Genomic DNA, 12,869 nt, shown 5'->3' on the forward strand with positions numbered 1-12,869 from the left:
CGTGGTACGGGAAAAAAAAAAAAAAAAAAAAAGAGGAAGAAGAAATTAGAGAAGACTGGAACACTTAGAGAAAAGTGGTTTTTTTGAAAAGTGTTTTCTCTGATTTGTCCCAGGATTTTGCCTAAAACCCATGTCACAGTGGGCACCATAGGATTAATGAAACTTAATACAGTTTTCTTCCAGTAAAGTAGTTTCTATTTGACTATCCAGGACCCTTAAGAATCTAGATTACTATAATGAGGGGAAAATAGTGTCTTGTTATCCATAAAACTAAAATCTCACAGATACATTATTCTGCTTTTCTACTCTCAGTTCTGTGCAATTCGTCTATTCTTATGACAGAAATAACCCCTTCATTACTGTCACTTTATGTCATATTTTGCTTTCTGGTCAAAATTAGTACCCCTTGATTGTTTTTTTAATTGTCATGTATATTCTTATGTATTTTTTCTTCCATATGAACTTTAGGATATATTGTCATTTCCTTAAAATAAGATTTCTTTGGCATTTGATTGGAATTACATAAAATTCACAGATTAATTTGGGGATAAACGACATATCACAACATCGAGTCTTTCCATCTGGTTAACTGGGCTAAAGTGTAATTACTATCCGCAGGTCTTAGTCAACTCTAATTAAACATGACAACATTATATTAGCTGTGCTCAGGCAGACAGTTGGGGGGCCTCAAAGTGGCATTGGCTAGTGAGATCTGCAGAGGCAAGGGGCCTGCAATGGGTCATTTAGAGGCCCAGCACAAGAAGTGATGAGAATAATGGGATGGATTTTTGGAAAATGTGAAGTTTTCAGGATCCTCAGGTTTACTGGGGGGAAGGGCACAACTCCTTGCACCCAGGCCGGATGTGGACTCAGGTTGTATGTGAGCTGACTGAGAAAGGCAGGTGTACAGAATTTGAGGACACTGCTGCCATATTAACAGTCACCTGAGCTTTCTCTTTATTTTTTCTTTTCTTAACTTATTGTGCTTTTTTTTGTTTTGTTTTGTTTTTTGATTTTGCAGTACAAGGGCCTCTCACTGTTGCGGCCTCTCCCGTTGCGGAGCACTGGCTCCGGACGCACAGGCCCAGCGGCCATGGCTCATGGGCCCAGCCGCCCCGCGGCATGTGGGATCTTCCTGGACCGGGGCACGAACCCGCGTCCCCTGCATTGGCAGGCGGACTCTCAACCACTGCGCCACCAGGGAAGCCCCCTATTGTGCATTCTTTCGTTGTATTTTTGCCCTTCCCATTACTTTCAACTTTTTAAAAATCGTGTTCTTTTGGGTGTGTCTTTCATAAACACCAGAAAGTTGGACTTTGTTTTTTCACCCTGAGAGTCTTCTCTTTCTAAAGGAGGATTTACCTTTTAATGTTTCCTCTGACCATCGGTTACTCATTGCCCTTATTCTTGTCATATTTTGTTTTGACTTTATCACTGTTCCCCTCTATTGATCTGAATGTTCTACAGCTATACTTCAGTTTCTCTAGCAAAAACCTCTAATATCTAAAAAAAAACTTACCTTTCTCCATCAAAATCATACCTTACACAGGATGAAACCTTTAGAATGATCTCCATTCTCCATCTTCTTCCTTCACCCATAACGGTCCAGACTCTGCAGAAATTATCTCTTAATTTCAAGTCATTCATTTTGTTGACGTTTAAATAATACTGTTAATGGAAATGGCTGTTTAATAACCAATGCATTAAACATTCTCGTCGCAGTATTAAAAATTATTTAGACCTTAAATGGTACCAATTTCAATGTTTACCACTATTTTTGAAGTAAACTTTTTAGTTTAGGATAGTTTTAGATTCATAGAAAAGTTGCAAAGATAGTAAAAGTGTTCCCATATGATCAACACTCAGTTTCCTGTATTATTCATATCTCATATTAGTGTGGTGCATTTTTCACAAATACTGATAATGAAAAAAATATTGATACCTTATTAACTAAAGTCCATATTTTATTCAGATATCCTGAGTTTTTACTGCATATTCTTTTTTTGTTGTTCCAGGATCTTATCCAGGACACCACATTACACTTAGCTGTTGTGTCTCCTTAGGCTCCTCTTGGCTGTGATAGTTTCTCAGATTTTCCTTGTTTTTGATGAATTTGACAGTTTTGAAGAGTACTGGTCAGATATTTTTAGCATGTCCCTCAAGTGAGATTTTTATAATATATTTCTCATGATTAGACTGGGGTTGTGGGTTTGGAAGAGGATGACCACCGAGGCACAGTACCATTCTCATCACATCATATCAAAATTACATACTATCAACCTGACTTATCACCGTTGAAAACCTTGATTGCCTAACTGAGCTGGTGGTTGTCAGGTTTTTCCACCGTACAGTGATTTCTTCCCCCTTTCTCTGCTGTACTCTTTGAAGAAAGTTACTATGTGTAGTCCACACTTCCGGAGTGCGGAGCTGTGCACCACGCACTTGAGAGTAGAGATCTACACACTTTATTTGGAATTCTTCTGCGTGAGAGGTCTGTCTCTGCCTCCCCATGTATTTATTTATTCAATCATTTATCTATATCAGTGTGGATTCACGGCTATTTATTTTGTACTTTGGGTTATAATCCAATACTACTTTATTTTGTGGTTCAAATTATTTCAGCTTTGGCCGTCGGATGCTCTTTCAGTGAACTCCTGTGCCCTTTGACATACCCTATCACTGTGGGCTGGATTGGGTTTTGTGTTTTGAGCGCTTCTTACTTGCTGGCACTCCCAGATGCTCCAGGCATATATTGTATTTTATCATCATGTTTTGCGTGTGAATGATTACGTTCTTTATTTGTGTTCATCCTTGTTTGTTTTCCTAGAGTACATCCTCAAGTAAGATTACGTCTTGTTTTAAAAACATACAAATTTGTTAAAATTTTAAGGGTAAATATTAAAGAAATAGAAATCGTTTGCAAAACTTTCAAACCCATTGAGAGGGGGAGGAAAAGAATCCAAACAATGTGTTCTATCCAACAAGCTTTTGAAATAGAGAGGGGAAAAGGGAAACGATGACTTAATCAAGTTTCTTCGAATAGTGTGTCATTTTTTCCTGCTTGGCCCTGGGATGTATGACCTTGAAGGCTGCTTCAAACAAGGTTTCTGAATGGAAGCTGACTCAAGTTTGACTTTTCAGGAAAAAGATTCACGCTTTCTTCAGAATGTCCGAGATGCTCAGACGTAGGCACTCCTGCCCTTTGCCCTGGGCTTTGTGCTTTTGTTGGCAATAACGTCATCCCATGTGATGAGGTGGCTTTTGTGTCCTGTCCCGTGGGGTGATTCAAGTAAAATGAGAGGAATGAGCACTTCGTTCCATTCCTGAAAGTCCTTCTTTGTGTACTCAGCTGACAGGCCCGGCATCTTCCTTTAAGAGGCTGCCGCTGCACCCTCCATTTAATTGGTCCATGCGGAGTGGGCTTGGGAGGAATAAGTTAAACTGTGTCTCGCCACCTTATTCCACCATTTAACTCAGCTGTGTCTTTGCCAAGTTAGTATACCCTACATGGAGTTAGTTTCTTTTTATTTTTTTTGCGGTACGCGGGCCTCTCACTGTCGTGGCCTCTCCCGTTGGGGAGCACAGGCTCCGGACGCGCAAGCCCAGCGGTCATGGCTCACGGGCCCAGCCGCTCTGCGGCATGTGGGATCTTCCCGGACCGGGGCACGAACCCGTGTCCCCTGCATCGGCAGGCGGACTCTCAACCACTGCGCCACCAGGGAAGCCCTGGAGTTTGTTTCTTATTGGTTCTTTATTCCCAGGGCCCAGTCAAAAAAACAGGAATCTATTCATATTGGGTCAATGGCTTAATTTTGCTAAATGCGGTAAATTTAGTAACACCAGGAGGAAAATGTTCTACTTGATGGTGCTGAGCAGTGCAAGATTGTTACTTTCGTTTTCTTCTCAGAGACATTGCAGTGCGGAAACAGCTGACCCTGCCTCTCCTCACCTCCCTTCTACTGTGACATAATCACAGAGTGGCTAAAGAATTTTCTTTGAGGCTCTTTGCTTTGCTTTGACGGCTTCCAATATAATCTGTTCTGAGCGCAAACACTGACTAGTATGCGTAATACTCATGGCAGGATAGGTGTCTTAGTTTGGGTTCCTCCAGAAGAAGATCCAGAGCTATGCAAGCAATTTATTTGGTGATCCCAGGAAACATAGGCAGGAGAGAAGAGAAGTGAGACAGGGGAAGGAGGATAGCCAATGAAGGATGTTTAATCAAGCAAAACTAACTGGGACTTAATCACATGGAGGGATTCTGGCAGCCAGCATAAAACATACATTGCCCTAAGGGACAGAGGAACTTCTGGTACAAGGTCATCAATTCCCCAGAACTTCCAGGCCGCTGTACTGAGCAGAACAGCCTTCAGTGGCCAGGGGAGGCAGACAGTGAAAGAGATGCAGGGGCTGGCAGCTGGTACTGGCTGCACGAAACTGTAGGGCCACAAAGGATGTGGCTGGAGCCCCAAGAGTGTCCCTCAGAGCAGGTTTTGCTCCATTCTTATTAACAAGAAATTATTTCAGATGTCATAACACAGTATGATGGTATGATGGTACATGTACCTTGCCAGATCGTATGTACTGGCATCTTTCATGAGTAACAGACGGCAACCCCAAGCCCTTACAGTCATGTGACCGAGCTGGGCCAGTCATATAACTTCGTGCTTCCTGATGAAGCATAAAGTGTAGTAAAACCATAAGCTAGTAATTTTAACTGATGAAGCAAATTTTCTTGATATTTTTCAAAATAGCACAAAACAAATGGAATAAAAAATATATTTTGTGCATGTGTCCGTTTCTCAGACCTCCCTTTGGCAGAAAATGCTAGCTGAGCACCAAAATCTATTTTCCCCTTCTTCTTTGTTGTTCAGCTAGACTATATTTCCTAGCCTCCCTTGCAATTAAGTGTGGCTATGTCAGTAGGAACTCTGGCCAGTGAAATTTGAGTGGAAGTGGTATGTGTGCCCCTGCCAGGCCTGACTCATAAAACCTCCTCCATGCTCTTCACCCCAACCCCTAACTGAGATGGCCAGGCCCAGGGTGACCTAAGACGGCAGAGCCAAAATTAGCCCAAGTCCTTTAATAAGTGTGTGAAACAATCTGGAATTACTCTAGGCTGTTACTTGAGCAAAAAATTGGCATTGTGTTCAGCCATTATATTTTAGTGTTACCTATTATATCACTTTAGTCTGCTCTAATATTAATTAACCCCAACACCTACCCTGGGACCCCCATGGACCCTGGATGAAGAATCCTTGCTCAGGGGAAAATAAAACAAAACATATACCCACAGCACTAGGAAACAAGCATCTAGGATAATATTAGCCACACTTAAAATATACACCAGAAACTCAGAAAGGCATATACATTTGAAAAGATTTAGATAGAAGCAACTAGAGAATTAAAATAGCAGAGGTAGTTTTCTACCAGGCTAAACTGAGATTAGGACTCTTTAGCTTAGAAAAAGGATTAGATGAGCTCAAAGTCCATGAAAGCCGGAGGTTTAGCCAGTGTCAACAGAGTCATCCAATGAAACTGTAGAGTCCTAGAACTTGGAGATAAGAAGTCCTTTTCCATCATAATCAGAAAGTAATGTGGGACATTCATTACCCCAAGGATAATAATGTAGATCTTGAAACAAATAGGATCTAGTAGGTTTTTGATAGATGGTCACTTCACAATGGGCTGTGAAAAGACAGCTAAGAATGTTTGGGACATATCCTCAAGATCTTTTAAGTTTGATATGAAAAACAAAAATTACTACATTGTCCACCCCCTAAACAATAAAATGTTGATCTTTGGTTAGATTCTGAAGGCTTGATCATTCAACAAATATTTATTGAGCAATTACTATGTTCTAGTTATTGTGCTGAGGGTACATCTGGGAATAAGTCTACCTCATGAATCAAGAAAGAGGAGATGGAAAATAAACAATAATAAATTTTATAGTATTTTTAAATGTGCTAAATAAGAAAAAAATAGAGCAGGGCAAGGGAAGTGGGATGCAAAGGGAATAGAAGTGGCATTATTAAATGAGATGGTTCAAGGAGGGGAAGGGTATTCCAGGCAAAGGGAACAGAGCCAAAGTGCTGAGGTGAGAGTGTCCCTGGGATGTTCAAGGAACAGCAAGGAGACCATTGGAATGAGTGAGTGAGTCGGAGAAAAGAGGAAAATGAGGTCGGGGGCAGACCATGTAGGTCTTATGGGCCATTGGGAAGACTCTTGCTTATACTGAGAGCACTGGGGAGACTTTTGAGTTTTAAAAGAGGAAGGCTGGGATTTCACTGGTGGTGAAGTGGTTAAGAAGCAGCCTGCCAATGCAGGGGACACGGGTTCGAGCCCTGGTCCGCGAAGATCCCACATGCTGCAGAGCACCTAAGCCCGTGCGCCACGACTACTGAGCCTGCGCTCTAGAGCCCACAAGCCACAACCACTGAGCCCGTGTGCCACAACTACTGAAGCCTGTGCTCCTAGAGCCTGTGCTCCACAAGAGAAGCCACCACAATGAGAAGCCCGTGCACCGCAGTGAAGAGTAGACCACCCCACTCTCCACAACTAGCCGTGGGCAGCAATGAAGACCCAACGCAGCCAAAAATAAATAAATAAATAAATAAATAAATAGATAAATAGATAGATAAAATAAAAATAAAAGAGGAAAGCCATGATGTGACTCACATTTTCCAGAACATTGGCTCCTGTGTTGACAATGGACTGTGGGGGAGATGGGGGCCGGGGAGCAAGCAGGGATTTAGGAGGCTCTAACAGGAATCTGGGAGAGGTGACGGTGGTTTGTAGTAAGACGGAAGCAGTGACAGTGGTGAGAAGTAGATTCTGGCCTATATTTTGAAGGTAGAACCTACAGACTTGAGGACAGATTGGATGTGGGGTGGAAAGAAGAGAGAAGTTATAAATGATTACAAGGTTTCTGGCCTGAGCCACTGAAACCTAGGAGCCTGAAAGAGCAGAAATTGGGGAAAGACCAGCAATTCCGGTTAGGGCATAGAAGGCTGAAATGCCTATTAGACATCCAAATGACAGTGTCAAGTAGGAAGTTTGTTTATAAACTTCTGGAGTCTGGAGTTCAGGAGGGAAAGTCGGGGCTAGAAGTATAAATTTGGAAGCTATCCATGCATAGCTGGTGTTTAAAGTCTCAAGATAAACACCAGATGCAATAAAGGCTATTGGTACTAATCCATTTTTTTTTCCTTCTAAGGAATCTGTGAGCAATGCATCGACATTAATGTCTTAATTATAGGATTCCTTTCCCGCCCCAATCCTCACCTTTCCATTCTTCCCATCTTCCGAGACTGAGGCTGATTCTCCTTTATATGCAGGGAACAAAAGCAATGTGTTTAATTAGTCATAAGAGGCTAGAAACCTGGAGTGGATTCTGACCTTGTCAATTGTATGTGACTTTAGGTAAGTTAATTAACTTCTCTGAGGTTCAGTTTCTTTATCTATAAACTTCAGATGATAACAGCTACCCCATAGAGTTACTGTGAGGATTCAATGAGCTGTTATTATGAAAGCATTTAGTACTGTGCTTGGTACATATATGTGCTCAATAAATGTTAGATTAAAACCCCAAGATAAGACATTCAATGATAACGTGAATGTGGATATAAGGTAGTTGGACCTTTGCTCTCATTCTGGAATGGTGGCAGGTTCAAGTTCCCTTACCTAAAACTCTTCTCTTACCAAAACCATCACAGGCCCATGGTTTGGCTCTTCCCCAGAGCTCCAGCTATTGAGAGTCTCTGTTGCCTCTGGGTCTCTGTCTCATGCTGCCCCCTCCCTTTTGCATGGTTGGCTCCTATTCCTCTGGGTCTCGACTTAAGCGTCACCTCCTTAGACAGGTCCTCCCAAACCAAGTAATCTATCATAAATCTGCCTATTACCTACTTCTAGTGCCTGCATCCTTTTCTTCATAGCACTTGTCACAAGCTAACTCAATATGTGTGTATGTATCATGTTACCTGACTCCTCTCCTAGACTGAAAGGTCCAATGAGGCCAGGACTATACCTGTTTTCACTATACTGTCACCCTAGCCTATCCAACACCTGGCACAAATAGACACATACAGACACAAATTGTTAAAAAATGACTTATGCTCCTATTTTTTTTTACAATGTCTTCTATTATCAACCTGAGTTAGTATTTCAACCATTCCATATGTACTGACTGGGCATCCATTATGTAACAGGCGCTGGGAAAGCAACAATGAATAAAGCAGACAAAAATCCCTGCCCTCAGGCTGCTTTTTTGCTGGTGAGTCAGCCATCATTTTATGCATGTATGTCCTGTGTCATACTTGCTTCGTTTACTTTTTTGCTCAGCATCCACTTGACCAATGAGAGGTAGGAGCTGGTGGATAGATGTATCCTCCTTTTGTCTTGCATTCTATGCAGTTCCTCAGAGGGCCCCCCCAGTGGGACTGAGCTCAGTTGATCACAGAGGTGACCACCTAGATTAAGCACCCTTGGATGGGCTTTCTCTCCCTCTCTGTATTGTGTGGTCCTGGTTCCTTTTCCCATCCCTGTTCCATGGGATCACTTCCCAAAAGTGATCACTGCCCTCAAGCCCTTCTCCAACACTGCTTTTGAGGAGAACCCGAGCCTACAGAGCTAATAGCATTTTAATTCTTTTGTCAGATCATTTTCTACATTTCCATCTTGGGTCCTTTGCTGTATTTTGTGTTCCTAAAGTTCAGGGATCAGATATGGGTTTTTTTTTTGCTGTTTGTTTTGTTTGTTTGTATTTTCCCCCAGTTACTAATTCAGAGCCTGGCAGATATCAACAAACATGTTGATTTTTATTTGATTTGACAAAAGGAAAGAATAGTGTGGCTTTCTGTGGCTCAAGGGAGGCCAGAGTGACTTTTTAAAAATTTTTTAATTTATTTATTGGCTGCATTGGGTCTTCGTTGCTGCGCACAGGCTTTCGCTAGTTGCGGTAAACGGGGGCTACTCTTCGTTGTGGTGCCCCAGCTTCTCTCATTGCGGTGGCTTCTCTTGCTGCAGAGCACGGGCTCTAGGCGTGCGGGCTTCAGTAGTTGTGGCTCCTGGGCTCAATAGTTGTGGCTCGTGGGCTCTAGAGCCCAGGCTTAGTAGTTGTGGCACACGGGCTTAGTTGCTCCCAGGCATGTGGGATCCTCCTGGACCAGGGTTCGAGCCCATGTCCCCTGCATCGGCAGGCAGACTCTCAACCACTGTGACACCAGGGAAGCCCAGCAGGTGGATTCTTAACCACTGCGCCGCCAGGGAAGCCCAGAGTCACTTCTGGTGCAGAGACCTCTGCTAACACTGGATGGGGCTGGGACCTACCAGGGCAATGACTGTTTTCTCTTCTGTGTGCCCATCCTGCCTCCCTCCCAGGGCCCTGCACCCTTGACTTGCAGCAGCGGCAGGTTATCAGCATCTCCAAGCAGCTCAGGGCCCATAGCTGGGGGGAGGGGCTCACTCACTCCAGGCGTTCTGCTTGCCACCTGTTTCCTCCAAGCTGGGAGTTCTAGAGGGAGATTGGCCCCTCCTCCTCCTGAGCGGGATCCACATGTCTGCCATCTGGTGCTGGAAACCAAATGTCAAGACCCTGCTCCCACAAGGCCACTGTCACACTCCAAATGGGTGAATGAATGACTTCAAAATTCTGTACCAAACTTGACTAAATCTCATGGATATAGAGAGTGACAGGCAGCTGGTAAAGGTGCAAAGACCATTGCACATGTTCAGCAGACAAGAGTTGTAGTTATGGGTCTACCACTAATTTGATGCTCCTCTGGTCATGTACCACTTTTCTGCCTGCAGTTTCCTGAAAATGAGAAGGTTGGACTAGATGATCTCAAAGATCCCCCAGCTCTAGGATTCTTAAATTACAGAACTGGTAGGAACCTGATCTGTCAGTTACACTTCACATAGTCTTTTTTTTTTTTTCCTTAAAAACCCTCACTCTTGGTAACAGCTCCATGTCTGCTCTAAACCCACTAGGAGTCAGCTCCAGCACATTTGCTCTTTGAATTCCCAGGCAGCCGTGCTCATTTATGTACACCTGGAATATGCTTGATCTCTTTTTGTAATTGAATTTCTTTTTCTTTTTTTTGGCCTTGCCATGTGGCTTGCAGGGACCTCAGTTGAACTCTGGCCACAGCAGTGAAAGCCTGGAATCCTAACCATTAGGCCACCAGGGAACTCCCTGTAACTGAAATTTTCTTTTTTTTTTTAAGAAGATGTTGGGGGTAGGAGTTTATTAATTAATTAATTTATTTTTGCTGTGTTGGGTCTTCATTTCTGCGTGAGGGCTTTCTCTAGTTGTGGCAAGCCGGGGACACTCTTCATCGCGGTGCGCGGGCCTCTCACTATCACGGCCTCTCCCTTTGCGGAGCACAGGCTCCAGACGCATAGGCTCAGTAGTTGTGGCTCACGGGCCTAGTTGCTCCACAGCATGTGGGATCCTCCCAGACCAGGGCTCGAACCCGTGTCCCCTGCACTAGCAGGCAGACTCTCAACCACTGCGCCATCAGGGAAGCCCAATTGAAATTGGACTCTCAACCACTGCGCCACCAGGGAAACCCCCAATTGAAATTTTTAATGGGATAATTGTAGATTCACATTCAGTCATTAGAAATAATACACTTTACCCAATTTCCTCAATGATAACATTTTGCAACACCTTAAAATGGTATCACAACTAGATACTGACATTCATACAATCTGCCTTACTCCATTTCCCCAGTTTTACTTGTACTTATGTGTGTCTGTGTAAGTTCTATATAGATTTTATCACCTGTTCTAAAGCCACAAGCTCTAAAACCACAAGGATCCCGTGTTGTCTTTTTATGACCACTTCTTTCCTTCCTCCCACCTCATCTCTTCTCCCACTTGATGGTTTTTCAAAATCTTTTTTTTTAAATATTTATTTACTTATTTATTTAGTTGCACCGGGTCTTAGTTGCGGCAGGCAGGCTCCTTAGTTGCGGCTCCAGGGCTCGTTAGTTGTGGCATGTGAATTCTTAGTTGCAGCATGCATGTGGGATCTATCTCCCCAACCAGGGATCGAACCCAGGCCCCCTGCATTGAGAGCACGGAGTCTTATCCACTGCGCCACCAGGGAAGTCCCTCAAAATCTTTTTATTTGGAAATAATTTCAAACTCACAGAAACATTCCAATATGCCCTGTACCCAAATTCACTGTTAGTATTCTGCCCATTTACTTTATCATTTTTCTATCAACATTTTTTTCCTTAATCATTTGAGGGTAAGTTGCATACAGAATGCCCCCTTACCCCTACACAATACTGCAGTGTGTATTTCCAAGGATAGGGCTATTCTTACACATGAACATAGTACAAATTATCAACATCAGCGAATTTAACATTGATCCAATACTTTAATCTATCGGGATTCCAATTTTGTCCACTGGAATGTCCTTTACAGCGTCCCCTCCCCCCAAAAGAATCCTGTCTAGGACCAGGTATCACATTTAGCTGTCACGACTTTATAGCACTCTTTAATCTGGAACATTTCCCAAGCCTTCTTTTGTGACATTGACATGTTTGAAGAATACAACTCCTGCCCCCTTTTAATAGATATTCTTCATTTTGGTTTGTCTGGGGTTTCATTATCATTAGATTCAGGTTATGCATTCTTCCTGGAAATACTGCATAGGTGATGTGTTCTGAGGACATGATATCCATCTGCTTTCATTAATGATGTCAGTATTTTTTTTTTTTTTTTTTTTTTTGCAGTACGCAGGCCTCTCACTGTTGCGGCCTCTCCCGTTGCGGAGCACAGGCTCCGGACGCACAGGCTCAGCGGCCATGGCTCACGGGCCCAGCTGCTCCGTGGCATGTGGGATCTTCCCGGACCGGGGCACGAACCCGTGTCCCCTGCATCGGCAGGCGGGCTCTCAACCACTGCGCCACCAGCGAAGCCCAGTGATGTCAGTTTTGATCCTGGTCAAGGTGCTGTCTCCCTGTGCCTTTATATATTGAATATTTCTCTCTTGCTACTAATAAGCCTAAACCACCTATGGGAAAACACATTAATCCAGGTAAATATCTGCTCCCCAGTAAAGTCTCCCCTAGGGTGAGTATCCATTGATGATTCTTGCCTGACCCAGTCTCTACTATACACTGACTCTTCCAGTACTGGAAACCAGGTTTTCTATGGTTTAGTTTCCTTGGGTCTTCGGTTCTGGTCTGAGTCTTCTCCATGTCCTCCCAATGTCCTCTATGACCTTGGGCCAGGGACCAGCCCAACGCTGTAGACTCAGCAGCCTCAAGTGGAAATGAGGTCATGCGTGTTGTTCCCCGTTAAACCTTCCACCGGTCAGTTGCATAATAGAGTAGCCTGTGAGGACTTACTTCCTGGATCGTTTCCTGATCCGCCACACACCTGTCCTCCTCCCTTACCCTTTGGTGGCATTTTGTTCATCCATATTCCCCCCACCTCCCAGCTCTGTCCCACCCTTATTTAAGACTAAGGATTGCTTTCCTAAGGGACAGCCCGGCCTGCAGGAACGAAACGTCTGGACTTCTACTGTATTCTCGGCAAACAGCCTCCGCGTGAGTTCCACCCTGCCCTTAGACTGGCTGGACGGGCACGGAGAAGTGCTAGAAGTAAATAAGTGCTCGCGACGGGGGTGGTGGTAGTGGTGGTGGTGTGTGATATCTTTTCCCGACTTGGGGTATTTCGCCGGGGACTTCTCCAGGCCCAAAGTCGCAGGAGCGGGTCACCTGCCAGCGAGGTAGGAGGGACTTGGCTCTGGGCCGCTGGGCCGCGCTCCGCCCGGCGGGCGTCCTGGAGGTGGCGGCGCGGGCCGGCAGGCGGGGCCGGGGGAAGGGGAGGGCTCGGCGAGCGTCGGGCGGTGA

The 12,869-nt window shown here is 44.2% G+C and overlaps 1 protein-coding gene across 1 annotated transcript in view; it reads left to right on the forward strand.

Moving 5' to 3' along the window:
• The first annotated feature begins 6,709 nt into the window (after positions 1 to 6,709).
• LOC112405473 (translation initiation factor IF-2-like) overlaps positions 6,710 to 12,869 on the forward strand; it is a 65,295-nt gene continuing 59,135 nt past the window's right edge. The window contains exon 1 of the mRNA XM_024753893.1: positions 6,710 to 6,820. Coding sequence (XP_024609661.1) covers positions 6,710 to 6,820 — 111 coding nt within the window. The remainder of the gene's footprint in view (positions 6,821 to 12,869) is intronic.

This window comes from Neophocaena asiaeorientalis, unplaced genomic scaffold (assembly GCF_003031525.2).
Source record: "Neophocaena asiaeorientalis asiaeorientalis breed wild unplaced genomic scaffold, Neophocaena_asiaeorientalis_V1.1 scaffold121, whole genome shotgun sequence".
Taxonomy (NCBI): domain Eukaryota; kingdom Metazoa; phylum Chordata; class Mammalia; order Artiodactyla; family Phocoenidae; genus Neophocaena; species Neophocaena asiaeorientalis.